Source organism: Callorhinus ursinus, unplaced genomic scaffold (assembly GCF_003265705.2).
Source record: "Callorhinus ursinus isolate GAN/ISIS: 27379988/994484 unplaced genomic scaffold, GSC_fseal_2.0 scaffold35, whole genome shotgun sequence".
NCBI classification, from domain to species: domain Eukaryota; kingdom Metazoa; phylum Chordata; class Mammalia; order Carnivora; family Otariidae; genus Callorhinus; species Callorhinus ursinus.
Window position 1 is genome coordinate 2,162,195 of NW_027397097.1, and position 22,440 is coordinate 2,184,634.

The following is a 22,440-nucleotide window of genomic DNA, read 5'->3' on the forward strand; positions in this document are numbered from 1 at the left end:
AGGGTCCTGCCTAAGGGCTGCCATAGTGGACATCTATGGTGTGGTCAGCCAGCACAACTCTTCTCTTGGAAACTGTCTCCTCCATCCACATGGCTACCCAGGGAATCATTGCTCTTATATAATCCTACCCTCAGCCATAATTGGTCCAGGTGTGGGTACTTGTCCAACGATGGGTCAACAAACACTTCTTCATCATTACTTCTTTTTTTTTTATTTTTTTAAAGATTTTTATTTATTTGAGAGAGAGAATGAGAGAGAGAGAGAGAGAGAGAGAGAGCATGAGAGGGGGGAGCGTCAGAGGGAGAAGCAGACTCCCCGCTGAGCAGAGAGTCCGATGTGGGACTCGATCCTGAGCCGAAGGCAGTCGCTTAACCAACTGAGCCACCCAGGCGCCCCTCATCATTACTTCTTAATTGGGAAATGAATCATTCTCTTTTGAATGGTTAAAGCTATAAATATAAATCTCAGGAAATGTTTGCAGCTACTTTCCCTATCATTAAGAGAAAAGGTGGTCTGTAGTGAAGAAAGAATAAATAAAAAGTTGAAGCAAAAGATATAGAGTCTCATGTTAGAATTTAGGAGCCTAGTTCTGGTGATTCCTGAGACATCCTTACTCTTTTTGCAAATTAGTTGTTCAGTCCTTCAATGGATTTTTTTTAATCCAATACATTCTTCTTTATGTTTAATCTAGTTCAAGTGGGATTTGTCACTTCCAAATAAAGATATTCAAATAAAAATTGGTATAAGCTATGTAATGATGCAAAGAGCAGATCTTAAAATATGAAACTGGTCCTGTTGATGTAGGGTGGGAGGCAGTGAGAATGTCTCCATTATGAGCCTGGAAATGATATGACCTTGTTAGGTGATAATAAAGTAGCTGGAAAAACTATTGCATGTGTCTCTTACAACTTGATGTCAATTTTTCCCCTTGCCCTGTGGTTGCAACACCAAAGGATTAAGTAGAAAAAGGTAAAATATTCATGTATACTGTCTACATTTGCACCCTCAGAAAGGTGCATCACGAGGGAACAGGTAGATGAAGGACAGCATGATAATTTGTAACTCTGGTAAGGAAACCTCTGCCTGTGACCAGCAATCAGAGGCTGCAGCAAGAGGATAATCATGTGCTTGGCAGATTGTCCATAGTCAAGTTTTCTGCCACCCCCTAAAGTGAATATTGATTAGGAAACAGTGAATGTCTTATAACGAAATGGAGATATTTGGGAAGATCCAGATAAATTAGGAAAGTGTGATTCTCCCAGTCCGTGGCACTCTGGCCTGACAGCAGGAAAGAGCTGACATTCATTTTTTTTTTTTTTTTTTTGAAACCACTGAATCTGAAGCATCTGAAACCACTTTCTAAGCTAGGGAAATTCCCCATCTAACAGATGCCAGATACTTGCTTTCTAAACTTTCCTTACAACCAAGATTTAGACACTTGACCTAGTCTCAGCCAATCATGTACACTCATCACAGACTAAGCTAAGGAATCTGTAGTAGTGAGGACTCATGGACCATAAAAATTTTCTACAGGGGCAAAAGGTTGCAGCAAGATCTAGTTCTAGGTGCAGCAGGCCCCTACAGAGCTTGTTCTTGGCAGCAGTGAGGGTTCAGTGCCAATCACATCAGCTGTGTAAGGGGCAGTGGTGGCAAGGCTGTTTTCATGGGGAAAACAATGTAGCTTAATTTAGGGTAGTATTTCTAGTTCTATGTTCTAGTTCTAGTTCTAGTTCTATAGTTGGTCCTCCACTCTTTCCAGTAATTCTCTGAGATATCTAATATCTTTTATGAATGTAATGTCTAATAAATATATTTTTTTGCTTAAATAAGATGTAGTTTCTGTTGCTTGTAACTAATGACTCTGATATAGAAATTGGTACTAGATTGGCTGAGGGCATCAGACTCTCATAACTGTTGGAATCTTGGAATAATTGTGATTTCTGGTTGGGAACAAAGGCAGCAAAAATCCAGACATAGAGTGTTATTTAATGGCAAAACAGTTCATCAATTTATTACCAGTGGCCACCTGGAATTAAGTATCCATAAAGAGCATAGACTTGGTGGACTGTCAGGGATCAGTATAAAGGGAATGAGGAATTCAAGGATTGTGAGGATGTGTGGAAAGCTTAAAGAGAGAATGAGAGGGTAAAAATCAAACTCAACGTTTGCTCCTGTGTGAGAGTTAGAGAATGGTTTGAAAGAGGGACATGCCAGGATGGGAATGGTGATGAAAGAATTTGGATGGCTAAGAGAGGCCTAAGCCCTTTGTGAGTTAGGGCTAGGCTGGGAGCACATAAGGGAAAATCCAAAATAACAACAAAACAACAAGGTAAGCAAAATAATAGATTATCTCTTCTTCACTTAAGGTAAGTCTATAAGTAAGGAGTCCAGTGCTTGTGTGGCTGCTCCATTGGCATTAAGGACTCAGATTCCTTCTTTTTTTTTTGTTTCCTAGAGTGTGGTTTCTAACTTAGGTTCTTACGTCCTAGGTAGCTACTGGAGATCCAGCTATCACATCCATATTCTAGGCAGCAAGAATGAGGAAAAAGGAAAAGAAAAAGTGCATCTCTCAGTGAGACAGCTCCTTAATAAGGAACCTTCTAGAAGTTCCATTCAACACTTACTTCTTTGCCTGAGCTTAGTCATACAGTCACATCAAACTTAATGGGAGACTAGGAAAGGCAAGATTTTAACTGAGCACATTAGTATGCCCCATCCCCAGCAGAGTCTATGTTGCTGAGGAGAGAATGGATATTAGGCAGGTGTATTGTTACCCATTGCTACAAAACAAACTACCCCAAACTTATTAGCTTAAAACAACACACATTTATTATCTCATAATTTCCGTGGATCAGGAATCTGGATGTGACTTACCTGAGTATTCTGCTTCAGGGCCTCTCATAAGGTTGAGTCAAGGTGCCAAATCTTTAGTCTCAAATGAAAGCCTGACCAAGGAAAGACTGCTTCCAAGCTCACTCACATGGTTGTTACCGGGATTCAGTTCCTCCAGGGCTGCTGGACTGAAGGGGTCAGTCCTTACCAGATTTTGGCCAGAGGTTGCCCTCAGTTCCTTGCCATATGGACCTCTCCAACAGGGAAAGCAAATAAGAAGAGCCAGACAAAATGCCAGCAAGACAGAAGTCAGTCTTTCATAAACTAACCTTGGAAATGACATCATATCACTTTTGCCGTATTCTATTCCTTAGAAGAAGGTTACTAGGTCCTGCCCACACTCAAGGAGAGGGAATTATACAAGGACATGAGAATCAGAAGACAAGGATCACTGAGAGCCATGTCAGAAGCTATCTATCACAGCAGGCAACTAATGATCTCTGTCACAATCCCAACCTCCCACTGAAAGTAGCCAGATACTATAGGACTTCCTCTCTGTCTAATGGGATAACTTTTCTCTTGTTTGAAGACCATGTAAAGATGTCCCCATGGGAATTATCTGGTAAGAGGAAACCAAGTTTCCTTATGCCCCATCCCACTGACTTCATTATCTCCATACTCACAGCCAGAATCAGGCCCCAACATGCCTCATGGTCAAATAGGAGGTCAAATTCACAAGAAGGCCTTCCCACTAAAAGAATTAAAAGATTGTTCAAATTTATATCAATAAAATCTGGCAAATCTGAGAATGGATTTTGAGGTGCTGGACCAGGGAGGAGGAACATAATTTAAAATTAGGCTGAATAGATCAATACGAGTGCACATACCAGAGAGCCTGGCTTTCATGAGTTAGTTCTAATAACTGGGAGTTCTTTTTTTTTTTAAGATTTTATTTATTTATTTGAGACACAGAGAGAGCATGAGTAGGGGGTAGGGGCAAAGGGAGAGGGAGAATCAAACTCCTCTTTGAGCAGGGCCCAATGCGGGGCTCGATCCCCAGACCCTGGGATCATGACCTGAGCCAAAGGCAGACGCTTAACCAACTGACCACCCAGATGCCCCATAACTGGGAGTTCTAGTTGCCTTTTTTTTTTTTAAGATGAGGTTATTTTTCCCTAGAGTCTATAATGACATTTTAGTATATTCACTTTACCTTATATCTACCCAGCTATCCATTCTTCTATTCATCTCTCAATCTGTTGTATTTTTTGATGCATTCACAGTAAGTTACAGACATCCATACACTTGGTTCCTAACACTTCTGTGTATCATTAATTTTAACAAAATATTATTTGTTAATTTTCAGGTAAAATTTTCGTACAGTGAAATGCCTAAATCTTAAGTGCACCCACCACACAATGAGTATGACACACACACGTCTATGTAACCCAACCCCTTACCATCATCCCAGAAAGTTCTTTCATGCCTCTTCCCAATTAATCCCAACTCCCACTCCCTCACAGGGAGTAACCACTCTTCTGATTCTTTTTCCACTAGAAAAAGTTCTTTAATTTTGCCTGTTCTTTAATTCCTTTGAGTACTTTGTGTAAGCCTTCTTTTACTCAACAAAAAGTTTTTGAGATTCACCTATGTTGTGTGTATCAATAGTTCATTACATTTTTTTATTGCTGAGTAGTAATTCATTGAATGAATATACTTGTGTAGGCAGAATTCTAAGATGTCTCCAAAATTCCTACCTCTTGGTGTACATGCCCTGTGTAATTCCCAGTACTATGACTATGATGAGATATCACTTCCATAATTAGGTTATATCATACGACACTATTGACTATTAAAAAGGGTGGATCTGACCTAATGACGTTGAATCCTTTATATCTGGGTTAAGAGGTCAGAAAACAGTGAAGTCAGAGAGATTTGAAAAACATCACTCAACAGGAGGAAGAGTCTTCATAGCCAAATGGAGGGGCCACATGGCAAATGTGGGTGACCTCTAGGAGCTGAGAGTGACTTCCAGCTGACAGCCAGTAAGAAGACAGGACCTCAGTCCTACAACTACGAGGAATTGAATTCTGCTAAGAATTGAATAAACTCGGGAGTGGATTTTTCCTCAGAGTCTCCAAAAGGAAATGCAACCTGGCTGACATCCTGAAATCCTGAGCAGATGAGAACTGTGCCCTACTCTGAACTGTGAGCTAATGAGTGAATTGTGAGCTACAGAATTGTGAGCTAATGAGTGAATGTTTTTTTTTTCTATCACTGTGGTTGTCTTTTTTTTTCTTTAATTTTATTATGTTATGTTAGTCACCATACAGTACATCATTAGTTTTTGATGTAGTGTTCCATGATTCATTGTTTTCATATAACACCCAGTACTCCATGCAATACATGCCCTCCTTAATACCCATCACTGGGCTAACCCATCCCCCAAGCCCCCTCCCCTCTAAAACCCTCAGTTGGTTTCTCGGAGTCCATAGTCTCTCATGGTTCATCTCTCCCTCCAATTACCCCCCCCCCTTCATTTTCCCCTTCTTTCTCCTAATGTCCTCCATGCTATTCCTTAGGTTCCACAAATAAGTGAAACCATATGATTCACTTTCTCTGTTTGACTTATTTCACTTAGCATAATCTCCTCCAGTCCCATCCATGTTGATGTAAAAGTTGGGTATTCATCCTTTCTGATGGCTGAGTAATATTCCATTGTATATATGGACCACATCTTCTTTATCCGTTCATCTGTTGAAGGGCATCTTGGCTCTTTCCACAGTTTGGCTATTGTGGACATTGCTGCTACGAACATTGGGGTGCATATGGCCCTTCTTTTCACTACATCTGTGTCTTTGGGGTAAATACCCAGTAGTGCAATTCCTGGGTCATAGGGTAGCTCTATTTTTAATTTTTTGAGGAACCTCCACACTGTTTTCCAAAGTGGCTGTACCAACTTGCATTCCCACCAACAGTATAAGAGGGTTCCCCTTTCTCCACAACCTCTCCAACATTTGTTGTTTCTTGCCTTGTCAATTTTTGCCATTCTAACTGGTGTAAGGTGGTATCTCAATGTGGTTTTGATTAGAATTTCCCTGATGGCTAATGATGATGAACAGAATGATGTGTCTGTTAGCCATTTGTATGTCTTCTTTGGAGAAGTGTCTGTTCATGTCTTCTGCCCATTTTTTGACTTGATTATTTGTTTTTTGGGTGTTGAGTTTGAGAAGTTCTTTATAGATCTTGGATATCAGCCCTTTGTCTGTAATGTCATTTGCAAATATCTTCTCCCATTCTGTGGGTTGCCTCTTTGTTTTGTTGTCTGTTTCCTTTGCTGTGCAGAAGCTTTTTATCTTGATGAAGTCCCAAAAGTTCAAACTCTCTCTCTTCACAGATGACATGATACTTCATGTGGAAAATCCAAAAGACTCCACCTCCAAATTACTAGAACTCATAGAGCAATTCAGTAATGTGGCAGGATACAAAATCAATGCACAGAAATCGGTTGCTTTCTTATACACAAACAATGCAACTGTAGAAAGAGAAATTAGAGAATTGATTCCATTTACAATAACACCAAAAACCATAAGATACCTTGGAATAAACCTAACAAAAGAGGTAAAGGATCTATACTCTAGGAACTACAGAACACTCGTGAAAGAAATTGAAGAAGACACAAAAAGATGGAAAAACATTCCATGTTCATTGATTGGAAGAATAAACACTGTTAAAATGTCTATGCTGCCCAGAGCAATCTATACCTTCAATGCCATCCCGATCAAAATGCCAATGACATTTTTCAAAGTGCTGGAATAATCCTAAAATTTGTATGGAATCAGACAAGACCCCGAATCTTTGGGGAAATGTTGAAAAAGAAAAACAAAACCATGGGCCTCATGTTGCCTGATTTCAAGCTATATTACAAAGCCGTGATCACCAAGACAGCATGGTACTGTCACAAAAACAGACATATAGACCAATGGAACAGAACAGAGAGCCCAGATATGGACCCTCAACTCTATGGTCAAATAATCTTCAACAAAAATAAAATAAAATAAAGTAAAATAAAATAAAATAAAATAAAAATCTTCAACAAAGCAGGAAAAAATATGCAATGGAAAAAAGACAGTCTCTTCAATAAATGGTGCTGGGAAAATTGGACAGCTATATATAGAAGAATGAAACTTGATCATTCTCTAACACCCACACACAAAGATAAACTCAAAATGGATGAAAGACCTCAATGTGAGACAGGAATCCATCAAAATCCTAGAGGAGAACATAGGCAGTAACCTCTTCGACATCAGCCACAGCAACTTCTTTCAAGATACATCTCCAAAGGCAAGTGAAACAAAAGGGCAAATGAACTTTTGGGACTTCATCAATATAAAAAGCTTCTGCACAGCAAAGAATGTTGTCTTAAGCTGCTAAGTTTTGGGTTATTTGTTACACAGTAACATAAAACTAATTTAATATGCAGTTTAGCCATTCTCTTTTGATGGACATATGGGCTATTTCTAGTTTTGTTCTAGTATGAATAGTGCTGCTATGAACATTGATGTGCAAGTCTTTTTTTTGTGGATATATGTTTTCATTTCTCTTGAAATGGAATTATTGGGTCATAGAGTAGATGTATGTTTTGTTAAATGAAGAATCCTTTGGTATAATGTAGCAGAAAGAATCCAAACACTTATGGAGATGGGAATGTTGGTTTATAAACCTTCCCTTCTAGGAAGGTGTGATTCATTCACAATCAATGCCGTTCCTTGAGAGGGTCCAGATGACGTTCTCTTCACTAAGCCACTGAGAAACATATTTGTGAGAGAGTAACAACATCTTTGGAAAGTGCATAGTAACTGGTTTCTGTAGGCCAGGGATGTTGGGGGAAGACACTGCAAATGGGACTGAAGAATATGGGCATTTCACTAAGATCCTGATTCATAAAACCAAGAATCCTCTGGAACTGGTGAACAGAAGGCCAACTTAAGACAAGATAAGAGTTATGGTCTCTCACCCAATTTTCAGACCTGGGTTGGTTCCTTGAATGAAGTGAAGGTAGGTACACTTAAGGAAGATGTATAAATATCTGTCGATATATTCCTAATAGGCTTCCCCAATGGGACCTATAGTCATGTCCCAGGATTACTGTTATGGTTGAATTGTGTCCTCCAAAAAGATATGTCAGAGCCCTTTCCCCAGGTACCTGTGTAATAGGTGATGTTATTTGGAAATGGGTTCTTTGCAGATGTAATCAAGTTGAGATAAGGTCATACTGGATTAGTGTGGGTCCTAATCCAATGACTATGTCCTTATAAAAAGACATTTGGACAGAGAGACAAACAGCAAGAACATCAAGTGAGGATGGAGGCAGAGATTGGAGTGATACACTGCAAGCCAGGGAATGCCAAGGACTACTGGTAACCACTAAAGGCTAGGAGAGAGGCATGGAACAGATTCTCAGAGCCTCCAGAAGGAACCAACTCTGCCAACACCTTGACTTTGGACTTCTGTCTTCCAGAACCATGAAAGAATACATTTCTGTTGTTTTAGTCACCCAGCTGTGGTACTTGTTATGGCAGCCCTAGGAAACTAAGAGAATAACTGTGCCCTTGGAAACTCCTGACACTGGCTTAATGCTAATTGGAGTTGTAGTTGGCACCGTGATCCCCCACTCAGAGTGGAGGCTTATGGAGTCAAGTGAAAAACTGACTTTTGATTCTAATCTACCTCACTGCCGGTCCTGTCCTCAAGCCCATTTTTAAACCCATGATTTTTGTAGTTCCATAGTGGATAGTTAGATTAGGCATATTCAGCAAGTGGCAGAATATGTCACTCTAATCCATGGAATATGGCTATTATGGTTGAAAGGGCTAAGGGGAAGCCCTACAGCTTACTTCCTATCAAAATTATAAACAAAAACCAATACTGCATTGCTGGGGGAAATGTAAGACTCAGACACCCATCAAAGACCTGAAAATTCAGAGGTGGCGACTGCTGTTACTTACCCTCTTAACTCACCTGTCTGGCTCATGCAGAAGTCAGAAGGTGTTTGGAGAATGGCAGTGGGTTATTGAAAGGTTAAGACAGGTGATGACTCCAATTGTACTGTTCCTGATATGGTTTCTTTACTAAAGCAAAACAACAGAGCCTCTGCCACCTGTAATAAAGTTATCAACTTGTAAATGGTTTTTCTCTATTTCAACGAGCAAAGAAAACCAAAGGTAGCTTTGTTTAATCTGGCAAGGGCAGAAAATACACCTTCACCATTTTGCTTCATGACCATGTTAACTCTCGGCCTTTGTGCCACAATTTAGTCCACAGGGACTTTGATCTTCTTAGCCTCATGTAAGACATCACACAAGTCCACTATAATTATGACAAAATGCTGGTAAAACCTAAATAGCAGGAGGTATCAGGTACGCCAGATGTCTTAACGAGTTGTGTTCAGTGTTTTTGGTTTTATTTTTAAAATAATTTTATTTTTAATTTATTTTATTTATTCATTTTTTTAAAGATTTTATTTATTTATTTGAGAGAGAGAGAGAGAGAGCATGAGCAGGGTGAGGGGCAGAGGGAGAGAAGCAGGCTCTCTGCTGAGCAGGGAGCCCGACATGGGGCTTGATCCTAGGACTCATGACTTGAGCCGAAGGCAGATGCTTAACAGACTGAACCACCCAGGCGTCCCATTAATTATTTTTTTAAAGATTTTATTTATTTATTTGAGAGAGAGAGTGAGCGAGAGAGAGAACATGAGCAGGGGCAGAGGAGTCTACTGAGCAGGGAGTCCGACGCAGGGCCAGGACCCTGGGATCATGACCTGAGCCAAAGGCAGATGCTTAACTGACTGAGCCACCCAGGCGCCCCCAGTGTTTTTGGTTTGAATCATTCTAGGACGTGTGTAGTGGTATCTCATTGTTGTTTTAGTTTACAATTCCCCAATTCTCTGATAACATGATGTGAAGCATCTTTTTGTATGCTTATTTGCTATTTATTTTCTTTGGTGGGGTGTCTGTTCAGATCTTTTCTTTTTTTTTTTTCTTCCTTTCCTCTCCACTCCTTTCCTTACTTCTTCTTTTTCCTTCCTTCCTTCTTTCCTTTTTTTTCTTTCTTCTCTCTCTCCCTTTTCCTTTTCTTTCTTCCTTCTCTCTCTCCCTTCTTTCCTTCCTCTTTCTCTTTTCTTTCTTTCTTTTCCTTCCTTCCTTCCTTCTTCCCTTCCTCCCTTCCTTCCCTTTCTCCCCTTCCCCCCTCTCCTGCTCTTCCTTGCTCCCTTCCAACTTCAAACACATATGCTTTATTTTGCAGAAGTGTCAGTGGTGGGCTGAGACCCCCAGCAGGGCAGGGGCAGCTGGGCAGCCACCAGGCCCTTTGGGAAGGTGGGGGGAAGCCGCAGAAAGAGGTGATGCCTCCATAGCTCCTCCCAAGGCCAGCCTCTTCCCCAGGCTCCCAGGACAGGGTTTTTGCCCATTTTTAAATCAGACTGTTTGTTCTCTTATTGTTGCATTTTAAGGATTCTTTGTATATTGTGGATACTAGTCCTTCATTAGATATGTTTTGCAAATATTTTCTCCCAGGCTGCATGGCTTGTCCTTTCATTCTTTTAACAGTGTCTTTTGCAGAAGTTTCTAATTTTAATAAGGTCCAACTTATCCATTCTTTCATGGATTGTGCTTTTGATGTTGTTTCTAAACAGTCACTGCCAAACCCAATGTCACCTAGATTTTCTCCTATGTTATCTTCTAGGAGTTTTATAGTTTTGCATTTTACATTTAGGCCTATGATCCACTTACCTGTGTGTGTGTGTATGTGTATATATATATATATATATATATATATATATATATATATATATATGTTTTTATTTTAATACATATATATTTTAAAGATTTTATTTATTTATTTGACAGAGACACAGTGAGAGAGGGAACACAAGCAGGGGGAGTGGGAGAGGGAGAAGCAGGCTTCCCGCCGAGGAGGAAGCCCGATGAGGGGCTCGATCCCAGGACCCTGGGACCATGACCTGAGCCGAAGGCAGACGCTTAACGACTGAGCCACCCAGGTGCCCCTTTACATGTATATTTTAAATAATTATTTTATCAAATTAAAATGCATATAATTAAAAAAATCAAGACTTATAATGATAAGACTTATAATGAAAAACATCCTCTGCTCTACCCTTTTTTTAATTTTTAAAAGATTTTACTTATTTATTTGACAGAAAGGGAGAGAGAGCACAAGCAAGGGGAGTGGCAAGCGGAGGGAGCCGCTGATGCGGGCTCCATCCCAGGACCCTGGGATCATGACCTGAGCTCAAGGCAGAGGCTTGACCGCTTAACTGACTGAGCCACTCAGATGCCCCTTCTCTACCCCTTCCTATCCCCAGAACCCAGATCCCACTCTCCAAACCATTTCAGCTTTCAATCTTTTTGGTACTGACTTCCACATATTTAGATAAACAACATTTTTAGCTAACATTTATTGAGTGCTTACAATAGAGTGTCAGGCTCTATCTTAAGTGCTTTTCATACATTGTTTAGTCTTCATAATCATCTTATATTATAGGTATTATTTCTATTCCCATTTTAGGGATGAGAAAAATTGAGTCACAGAGGGGTTAGGTAATTTTGTAAGGTCACATGGTTAGCAAATGGCAGAGTTGGGATTTAATCCTCGGCAGTGTGTTCTTTCAGTATAATGTTTACCTTGTGATTTCTTGATTTATTAATTTTAGACTATTGGCTTCCTAGTATGAATATTTATCACTCACACCACCAAAGTCACCAATGTGTCTCCCTTTATTAATCCAATATGCCGTATTTCACTGAATCTAAGACATCACTGACTGTAAGATATACCTTTATATATCACTAAAAAGAAAATAATTACCAAAGTAACAATACTCTTATAACTTAGAATTTTCATTTTATATTTATTGAAAGAGATCCTTTAGACTTCAGATGTATTATTTACTATATACTTTTGTGCATGCATGCAATAAAAAGAAAAATACAGGGGCGCCTGGGTGGCTCAGTCGTTAAGCGTCTGCCTTTGGTTCATGTCATGATCCCAGGGTCCTGGGATCAAGCCCTGTGTTGAGCTCCCTGCTCAGTGGAGAGCTTGCTTCTCCCTCTCCCTCTGCTGCTCCCCCCTCACCCACCCCACTCGTGCTTTCTCTCTTTATCTCAAATAAATATTTTTTAAAAGATTTTATCTATTTATTTGACAGAGAGACACAGCGAGAGACGGAACACAAGCAGGGGGAGTGAGAGAGGGAGAAGCGGGCTTCCCGCTGAGCAGGGAGCCCGATGCGGGGCTGGATCCCAGGACCCCTGGATCATGACCTGAGCCGAAGGCAGACGCTCCACGACTGAGCCACCCAGGCGCCCCTAAATAAAATCTTTTTAAAAAATACAAGCAAATAAACTGGTTAAAGTATTTCTAAAATTTCTTTCATTCAGAATCTCATTCTTTTGAATCATTTTTTGCCTCAAAGATGTCAATGCCCACATTTTATTTTTTTAACACAAATCATACTCCATACTTTCCAAGAGTAATGGTGATATAGTATTTTTTAAAAGGGGGATCCACTATCATCAGTGGGATCTTCTTCCAAACTACTGATATTCATTCTGCAAATTTTGATACTGGCACTTTCTTGATTTTTCAGAATATATAAATGAAAACTTCTTAGACAAAACCTGGACTTATATTCTTTCCTCAAATGGTCCTTAAATGGATTGTGGACTGACATGTTCAGGAGTGGCATATCCCGTCATGCCATAGGAATAACAGTCATGTTTGCACATGGTTAGAGCATCTGTGTCATGATCATTGCCTGGCTGATAGCAATTGTGACAGATCTTGATTTCAGATTTTCAGATTTCAGTTTTGATAACTTGTGCATCTTGGAATCCATGAAAAACAGTAGTCATATACAAATTTTAGTTATATAAATATTTAATTGGACTTTATGTCTGAGTCATGTATGTATCACTTATGTACCATGATTAATTTCCTTGTATGAACTTTTGCTTTCCCTAGAATCAATAATAGCCTGTTTTTCATTTGCTTACTTTTCTATATTCTCTACCATTATCTCTCTCCTAAGGAATTGTAAAACTCTTGGAAATACTCTTTTCCACACAGACATGTCAAGTCTTCTATCAGTCCCTTTATTTTTTTCCTGGAGACATTTCTCCTGGAGCTTTATGGGTTAGACTGGACTATTTTCCCAGTTCTTCACTTCCTTCCTCTTACTGAATTATACACCCATGCTTTATGCCAAATGACTTTGCAGTATCTTCCACTAGACTATGGGGAGTACATTTTCCTACTCCATTGATGTTGAGCTTGGCCCTATGACTTGCTTTGGCTCAAAAATGTTAATAGACATGAGAGGAGCAGAAGATTTCAATGTACTTGTGTCATCTGGCTTGCTTTTTGAGCTCTTCTACAATTAGCCATGAAAATAACGTGGCTTGGGTAGCGGCTGGTTAAAGGAGAATGAGAAAACATGAGGAGAAGACTTGAACCCAAACTTCAGTCTAGAGCCAAGCCCAGCTGAACCCAGATATATCAATTGAACTGTAGCCAATATGTAGACCCATGAACATGAAAAATATTTGTTTTTGTAAGCCACTGAGATTTTGAGGTTTTCTTTTATTACATAGAAAAAAACTGACTAAATGCCTTCTATCCTCCTGCACAAATGTGGACTGGTTGTTGCTCTGCAGAACTATTGTCCTGGGATGTTCCTTTGCCTACCTATTAGGCTGGATATCTCATTTACGGATTTCTGTGACGTCCTTTTTCTTGGTTTAATAGGGCATACATATCCTTAAGTAGCTTCCTGAGAATGGGTGCATAAAAGGCACATTTCTTGAGACCCCCTCATGTTGATTGGGTCATCACATTTCATCAATTTGGCCAGGTATGGATTTCCAGGTTGAAAATAACTTTCTCTCAGAATTTGAAGGCATTTTACCATTGTCTTTCAGCTTCCTATGTTGTTTCTGAGGGATGTAATTCTAATTCCCTATTCTGTATATGTGGCTTATTTGTTTTTCCTTTGGAAGCTTTTAGAATCTTCTTCATGTTCCAAGAATTCTGATATTTCATGATGATATGCCTGGGTGGGAATCTGTTTTCAACCACTGGATATTTGGTGGGCCCTTTCAGTCTGAAAACTCATGTCCTTTAGTGATAGAAAAGAATTTTTAACAGGAAAAATTTCTTAAGATGCTATTTATCTGATAATATATTCTTTCATTTAATCTTTTCTTTCTTTTTGGAACTCCTATTAAGTGGAGGTTGGGCACTCTCAATTGCTTTTTCTAACTTTATTTGTTCTCTCACATTTTCCATATCTTTTTGTTCTACTTTTTGGGAGATTTTCTCGTTTATCTTCCAATTATTTTATAGATTAAAAAAATTAGCTAACATATCTTAAAATCCCAAAAGTTATCTCTGTCCTGTTATTTTTACCTTTATAAAAAGAATCTTATTTTTGTTTCATGGTTATATTATGTTCTCTTTTCTTTTCTCTCTGGGTATTTTTTTCTTCTCTAGAGTTTTTGGGGGAGTTTTCTTCTATTGCTTTCTGTATTGTTTTTGCTTCCTTCTAGTTTTCTTCTTCTTGATTATACTTTTGGCTTTTATGCTCAAGCTTTCCTTACATGCCTGGTGACTCTTTTCCTTTCATATTTAAGAGTGAGGTATTAAAAAGTTTGTGTGTCCAGAGCCTGTGAAATGTGGTTTCACTGTATGGTGATTGGATAGGGACTCAGTTTTTTTTTTTTTTTTTTTTTTTTAATGCAAAATGTTGCTTCTACAGATCTTTTCTCTAGGGTCATTATCTCTAGAGACAAATCTTTCAAGGTTCTGCCCAAGAAGGAAATGTGCTTGGCTGCCATTGCTCTTGAAGCTACATGGCAGAAGCGCTGGGGTGGGTTTTAGGCACAGCTCTTATTCCTCACTTTTTGATGTTCCTGGTGGTCCTGAACCTGAAGGCTCTCTGGTTGGCTTCTTCTGCATGCTAACACTTCAGTCTCCTATATCTTCAGGAAAGGGGTATTTGGCTGACCAGGATGGAAGAGACCTGGAAGTCTTACTGCATTTAAAAAATAAATTATATGTACAGTCCTGAACTTTTCTAGGGTTCTGTTTTTTTTTTTTTTTTTTTGACATCCCCTCTGTAGCTATTGGGTGTTTAATTTTCTTCGTTATACTATTCATTTTTCTCAGTTCTGCTTTCTCTATTTAGTTTCCATTTATAATAAGAGTACAGACATGTATTAAGAAAAAAAAAGTTAGTAATTTCACTAACTTGAAATAAAAATACATGTATTAGGCCAGATGATTCAAACAAGTAAAGAAATAGAAAGTAAAATATAAAGTGTCTTCCTCCTTTCTTCCCCTAGTCCTTCTCTCAAAAGGTAACCTTTGTGAATACTTTGATTTCTCCTAGAAAAAAAACAAGCCTATAAGTGTATGTGCATGCGTGTGTGTGTGTGTGTGTGTGTGAAATTGTATATACACGGGCTAAAACCATACAGTATATGGGCTAGATTTTTCCCATAACATTCCTGGAGATATTTCACTATTAGCACATGCAGATTCATTTTGTTCTTTGTAATTTATTGTGATGGACACACTGGTTTTGAAACAATATTTCTAGAGCACTATACAAACTATAAAGGATCCTCTCTAGTAAGTTCTTTTTGTAGAGCAAACAACTATTTCAGGTTAATTAATACTTATCCATTAATTTTTCAGGTATGTATACTTGTATTTTAGTTTTTTATATTTATTTACTTAAGTAATATCTACACCCAACGTGCGGCTTGAAGTCATGACCCTGAGATCAAGAGTCACATGCTCCCCCGACTCAGCCAGCCAGGTACTCCTGTATACTGGTATTTTAATACATCAACCTTTCTTAAAGTGAGCCCACTTGTAAACAACTGATCACTACATATATAGTTACAAGGGTTTCAAGTGAAATGCTCGGTGAGGCAGAGAACAAAATTATTAGGAATCTTTTGGTTGCAAGAAACAGAAATTCCACCTGAAAGGAAACTCCAGCTAAAGGGAAAAAGACAGTTGGTTTTAGGGATACTCTGTTGTCTTATAGGACCTAACAACAGGCGGGCTTCATGGAAAACTAGGATCAGAGACCCAGACACCATTGTAACTCTTTCTGATCTTTTAGCTCCGCTCCTCTCTGCACTCTGTTCTTTACTCTAAGCAAATCCATTTCTTCAACTATTCTAGTCCTCAGAGTAGATAACTTGGCAATGGACAGCTTCAGAGATGTACATCTTAGAGAGCCTTGGGGTTCTCTCTCAAGCTCTGGTTTTAAAATTTCTGGGGGAGAGGGGAATCTGATTGGTCCAGCTTGGGTCACATTAGGTTGTTACCTTAGGACAAGTAAAATGTACCCAGATGTACCCAGAGAGCAATGGATGGCAGTGAATGGACCAATATGACAGCAACCTTGAAAAGCATTTGGATGGTGTGAGGGGGTGAGGGAGAGCATTGCTATCAGAAGGGGAATGCTGAATAGACTGTTGTTGCCTAGGGGTCTGCCATTACTGAATCTTCTAATTCTTTGATGGAGACTTCCTGGAAGGGGTAAGATTTTTTTTTTTTAATATTTATTTTGAGAGAGAGACAGAGCAAGTGTGTATGAGTAGGGGGAGGAGCAGAGGGAGAGGGAGAATGAGAATCTCATGCAGACTCCCTGATGAGCACGGAGCCTAACACACGGGGCTTGATCTTAGGACCCTGAGACCATGACTGGAGCTGAAATCAAGAATCGAATTCTTAACCAACTGAGCCATCCAGGTGCCCTAGATTTTTCTTTTTTAAAGATTGATTGATTTTTTTAATTAATTAATTAATTAATTAATTAATTAATTATTTATTTATTTATTTATTTAGAGGAAACTACACCCAACATGGGGCTTGAACTCACAATCCCGAGATCAAGAGTCATATGCTCTACCAACTGAGCCAGCCAGGTGCCCCTAGAAGCAGTAAGATTTCAGTGGTGCCATCATTTGAAGAAAATCCAAGCCCTTGGTGAAGGTTCCAAAGGTTCCCTAGGTCACAGAGAAGACCCTACCCATCAGTTTGGAGCCCACCAACACACCCTTTTCTGGGCCTTCAAAGCTCTGTGATCCTTCCAAGCAAAAGTGGAAAGCAGTGGGCATTATTGTTAAAACAAGGCCAGGTTCAGTCTTCATTTTAACTACTTATGGAGATCTACATTTCTTTATGTAGATCAAAGTTTCTCTCTGATATCATATTCCATCTTCCTGAAGAACTTCAACATTTCTTGTAATGCAGATGTGATGGTAATGAATTCTCTCAAATTATATTTGTCTGAAAGAGGGTTTCACTTTCATTTTTGAAATATGTTCACTGGGTATGGATGCTGAGTTGATAGTTTCTTCCTTCAGCACTTTCAAGATGTTACTCTATTGTCTTCTGGCTTGCAGAGCTTCTGGTGAGAAGTGTGCTTTGTTCCTCCATACAGTGTGTCTTTTTTCTTTGTCTGCTTTCAAGATTTTCTCTATTTTTAGTTTTTGGAATTTTGGATATATGATGTGTCCAGGCATGTGCAGTGGTTAAAAAATATGTATACTAATTCTTTGATGCTTTAAAAGGGGGAGTTTAATTCTTAAGTTTGGGATGGACTTAGAGACTTCCTGCTCTCCAAGTTATTTTATCTTATTTTATCTATTATTTTTTAAAAGACTTATTTATTGGGGCACCTGGGTGGCTCAGTTGGTTAAACGTCTCTCTCTGGCTCAGGTCATGATCCTGGAGTCCTGGGATTGAGCCCCACATTGGGTTCCCTGTTCAGTGGGGAGCCTGATCCTCCCTCTCCCTCTGCTGCTCCCCCTGCTTGTGCTCTTCCTTTGAAGTAAATAAACTCTTTAAAAAAAATAAAATATTTATTTATTTAAGAGAGAGACAGAGAGAGAGAAAGAGCGAGAACAAGTGGGGGAGGGGCAGAGGGACTGAATTCAATGCAGACTCCCCACTCAGTGTGGAGCCCAATGCAGGGCTCAGTCTCATGACCCTGAAATCATGACCTGAGCTGAAATCAAGAGTCAGACGCTTAACTGACTAAGCCACCCAGGTGTCCCACAGGCATTTTATTTTAAAATTTTTTTGTATCAAAGTATAATTAACATATAACATTGTTAGTTCCAAGTGTATGGCATAATGATTCCATATTTGTATGTATCACAAAATGACATCCATTGTTATAGTCACAAAATGTTTTTCTGTTAAATGTCCATGACTCATTTATTATATAACTGAAGTTTATACCTTTTGATTGCCTTCAGCCCTTTTGCCCAGCCCCTACCAAACTGTTTCCTGCATCTATGTCTTTTTTTTTTTTTAAGATTTCATATATAAGTGAGATCATATGGTATTTGTCTTTCCCTGACTTGTTTGACCTAGTATAATACCCTCAAGGTCCATCCACATTTTCACAAATGACAAGATTTCATTGTTTTTATGGCTGAATAGTATTCCATATCTTGGTTATTGTAAATAATGCTGCCATGAACATGGGGGTGCATATGTCTTTCCAAGTTAGCGTTTTTCTTTGGGTAAATACCTAGAAGTGGAATTGCTGGATCATATGGTAGTTCTATTTTTAATTTTTTGAGGAACCTCCATATTGTTCTCCATGGGAGACTCACTTCTAACGAAGATGATATGGTGGGAATTAATGGTGTGCTACTTCTGAGACCAAGATTGTACAAGACAGTGTTGCTTCTGCTTGACTCTTAGATTGCTCTGGGGATGCTAACTGCCACACTGAGGATTTTAAGCTGGTATGAGATTTAGTGATCAGGAAATTATAATTATTTTATATATTTGTCAGAATAAGCCAGCTGGATGAGGAGTTACCGTTATGGGAAGAAACTGTCAAAGATAAAAACACAAATTGTGACATTATGCCACAGAAAGCTTATTGAGTGATTTGCTCTTCCAGCAAGCACTTGGTAAGCATCCATACTGTGTCTGAGTATGTCCAGATAAGCCACAGAAATCAAGCAGAGGAAGACCCTAAACCAGCTTTGTAATTTTAACCTGCTAGAATATGAACCTTGACTTCTTTGATACAGCTCTATTAAAATACAGTTCATTTAACTTTTTAAAATTAATAGACTTGGGGCACAGGGTTGGTTCAGTCTGTTGAGCTTCTTACTCTTGTTTTTGGCTCAGGTCATGATCTCGAGGTTGTGGAATTGAGCCCTGTGTGGGGCTCCGTGCTCCGTGGGGAGTCTGCTTGGGATTCTCTCTCCCCCTCCCCCTCTCCTCCTCCCACCCTCTCTAAAATAAATAAATCTTAAAAAAAAATAAAATGAACAGACTTTATTTTTTAGACCAGCTTTAGGTTCATAGCAAAATTGAGTGGAAAGTAGAGTTACCATATACTTCCCTGCTCCTGGAAAGCACCCCACCCCCCCGCCCAGTATCAACATCAGCATCAGAGTGGTACATTTGTTAAAATTAATGAACCAGTACTGATATATCATAAACCAAAGTCCATATTTTATATCAGGGTCCACTCTTTGTGTTGTACATTCTATGGGTTTTGACAAATGTATAATGACATGCACTCAACATTATCTATTATACAGAACGGTTTCACTGCCTTAAAAATCCTCTGTGCTCCACTTCTCTGCCCCAGTCAAGCTCCTGGCAACCAATGATGTTTTTTACTGTCTCTATAGCTTTGCCTTTTCCAGAATGTCATACAGTTGGGATCGTACAGTATGTAGCCTTTTTGCATTAGCTTCTTTCACTAGTAACATGAATTTATGGTTTCTCCATGTCTTTTTGAGGCTTGATAGCTCATTTCTTTTTATCACTGAATTATATTCCGTTATATAGATGTACCATAGTTTGCTTATCCACTTGCCTATTAAAGAATATCTTGGTTAGGGATGCCTGGGTGGTGCGGTCGGTTAAGCCTCCGACTCTTGGTTTTGGCTCAGGTCATGATCTTGGGCTTGTGAGATCGAGTCCTGTATTGGGCTCCATGCTCAGCATGGAGTCTGCTTGGATTCTCTCTCTCTGCCCCACTCCCCACACTGTGTGCATGTTCTCTCTCAAAAATAAATAAATCTTTAAAGAGTATCTTGGTTATTTTCAAGTTTTGGCAATTATGAATAAAGCTGCTATAAATTTTGTGTGTAGGTTTTTGTGTGGATTTGTTTTCAGCACATTTGGGTAAATAACCAAGAAGCATGACTGCAGGATCCTATGGTAAAAGTATGTTCAGTTTTGTAAGAAACAGTCAAACTGTACTCCAAAGTGGCTGTACCATTTTGCATTCTTACCAGCAATGAATGAGAGTTCCTGTTCCTCTACATCCTCACTAGCATTGGTGCTGTCAGTGTTCTGGATTTCAGCTTTTCTAATGTGTGTGTAGTGGTATCTCATTATTGTTTTAATATGCAATTCATTAATGATGTATGATGTTGAGCATCTTTTCACATGCTTATTTGCCCTCCGTGTATCTTTTTTAGAGAGGTGTGTGCTCAGATTTTTGCCCATTTTGTAATCTGGTTGTTCATTTTCTTACTGTTGAGTTTTAAGTTCTTTGGATATTGTGGACACCAGTCTTTAATCAGATTATGTAATATGCAGATATTTTCTCCCAGTCCGTGGTTTGTCCTCTCATTCTCTTGACATTTAACTTTGATGTGTTTTTTTTTAAAGCTTATTTTCTAAAGAATTTTTCTTTAAACTGAGGTATAATTTTTTTTATATATAAAAGAACTAAGGGGCACCTGGGTGGCTCAGTTGGTTAAGTGTCTGACTTTTGATTTTGGCTCAGGTCATGATCTCAGGGTTGTGAGATCGAGCCCCACATTGGGCTCTGCGCTGAGCACAGTCTGCGTGACAGTCTCATTCTCCCTCTGCCCCTCCCCCTGCTTGCGTGCTCTCTCAAATAAATAAAATTTTTTTAAAGATTTATTTATTTATTTATTTATTTATTTGACAGAGAGAGACACAGTGAGAGAGGGATCACAAGCAGGCTTCCCACCGAGCAGGAAGCCTGATGTGGGGCTTGAGTCCAGGACCCTGGGACCATGACCTGAGTCGAAGGCAGACCCTTAACGACTGAGCCACCCAGGCGCCCCTCAAATAAATAAAATCTTAAAAAAAAAAACTAATATAATCCATGTCATAAAATTCACCCTCTAAAGTGTAAATTCACTGGTTTGCACAAAGTTGTGCAACCATCACCACTATGTAATTACAAAAAATTTTCACCACTCCAAAAAGAACCCTATTATCAATCATTCCCATTCCCCTCTCCTTGGCAACCACTAATCTACTTTGTCTCTATGGATTTGCCTATCTGGACATTTCCATATAAATGAAATCAGAATATGTAACCTTTTGTAACTGGATTCCATTATTTTCTTAAAAAGATTTTATATATTTGAGAGAGAGAGAGAGCAAGCATGAGTGGGGGAGGGCCAGAGGGACAAGCAGACTCCTCATTGAGCACAGGGCTTTACCTGGGGCTCGACGTGGGGCTCCACCCCAGGACCCTGAGATCATGACCTGAACCAAAGTCGGATGCTTAACCGACTGAGCCACCCAGGCGCGCCTGGATTCCATTACATTTAACATGTTTTCAAGGTTCATCTCCATGTTGTCACACAAATCAATACTTCATTCTTCTTATGGCTGAATATTCCGCTGTATAGATATACCATTATTTTATCTATTCATCAGTTTGATGGATGTTTCCCCTTGTTTGCTTTTTAACATCCATGTAACAAGTTTTTGTGTGGGTGTGTTTTATGTCTCTTAGGTATATATTTGGGAGTGTAATTGCTGGGACAGATGGAAACTCTTATGTTCAATCTTTCGAGGGATTGCTAGACTCTTACAAACTGGTTGCATAATTTTCCATTCCCAGTTCTTCACATCCTCATCAACACTTGTCTATGTTTGATTATAGCCATTCTGGTGGGTGTGTAGCAGTATCTCATTGCAGTTTCAATTTGCACTGTTCCCTGATGGTTAATGATGTTTTGCTTATTGCCCATTTGTACATCTTCTTTGGAGAAATGTATATGCAGACCCTTGTCCCATTTTACAATTAGGTTGTCTTATTGTTGAGTTGTAAAAGTTCTTTCTTTACTCTGGATACTAGACTGGCCAGAGAAGGATGGAGGTTTTGAAGGAAGTGCAGTTACTGTTGATAAAATTTAGGATGTGACCATGACATAGGTGATTGAAGTGAGTGGGGGCAGAAAAAGATCATTAAATATAAGGAAAGCAGGGTGTTGGGTAAGTCATTCATGGGAAGTAAAAGCCACCAAGAATGATGGCATGTGTGGGGAAAAAGTGATACAGGGGCTAAATTCTTCTCTGTATGAGGGACAATAGTTGAGAGTTCAGTAGAAAGGGCAATGACACAAGGGCTGGAACTGTCAAACTGCTGAATTTAAAAGCTGGAAGGAAGGATGAGAAATAATCACAGAGCAGCAGTGGGGGGCTCATGTCCTGGTTCTGACAATAAAGCAGCCTCCACCTAGGAGGGCTACAGGGGAA

At 39.3% G+C, this 22,440-nt stretch overlaps 1 protein-coding gene across 2 annotated transcripts in view; it reads right to left on the minus strand.

Annotated features, from left to right (window-relative positions):
* The window catches only part of CLPB (ClpB family mitochondrial disaggregase), a 173,870-nt gene that overhangs the window by 2,657 nt on the left and 148,773 nt on the right, over positions 1-22,440 (minus strand). Inside the window, exons 17-18 of one of the 2 annotated variants that reach the window (XM_025894277.2) lie at positions 8,854-8,992; positions 5,793-6,367 (exon numbers count right to left, since the gene is read on the minus strand). In XM_025894277.2, the coding sequence (XP_025750062.1) occupies positions 8,903-8,992 (90 nt within the window). In that variant the 3' untranslated portion in view covers positions 5,793-6,367; positions 8,854-8,902. Of the gene's footprint in view, positions 1-5,792; positions 6,368-8,853; positions 8,993-22,440 lie in introns of those variants that run through there. The other variant, XM_073879641.1, reaches the window with a different exon arrangement.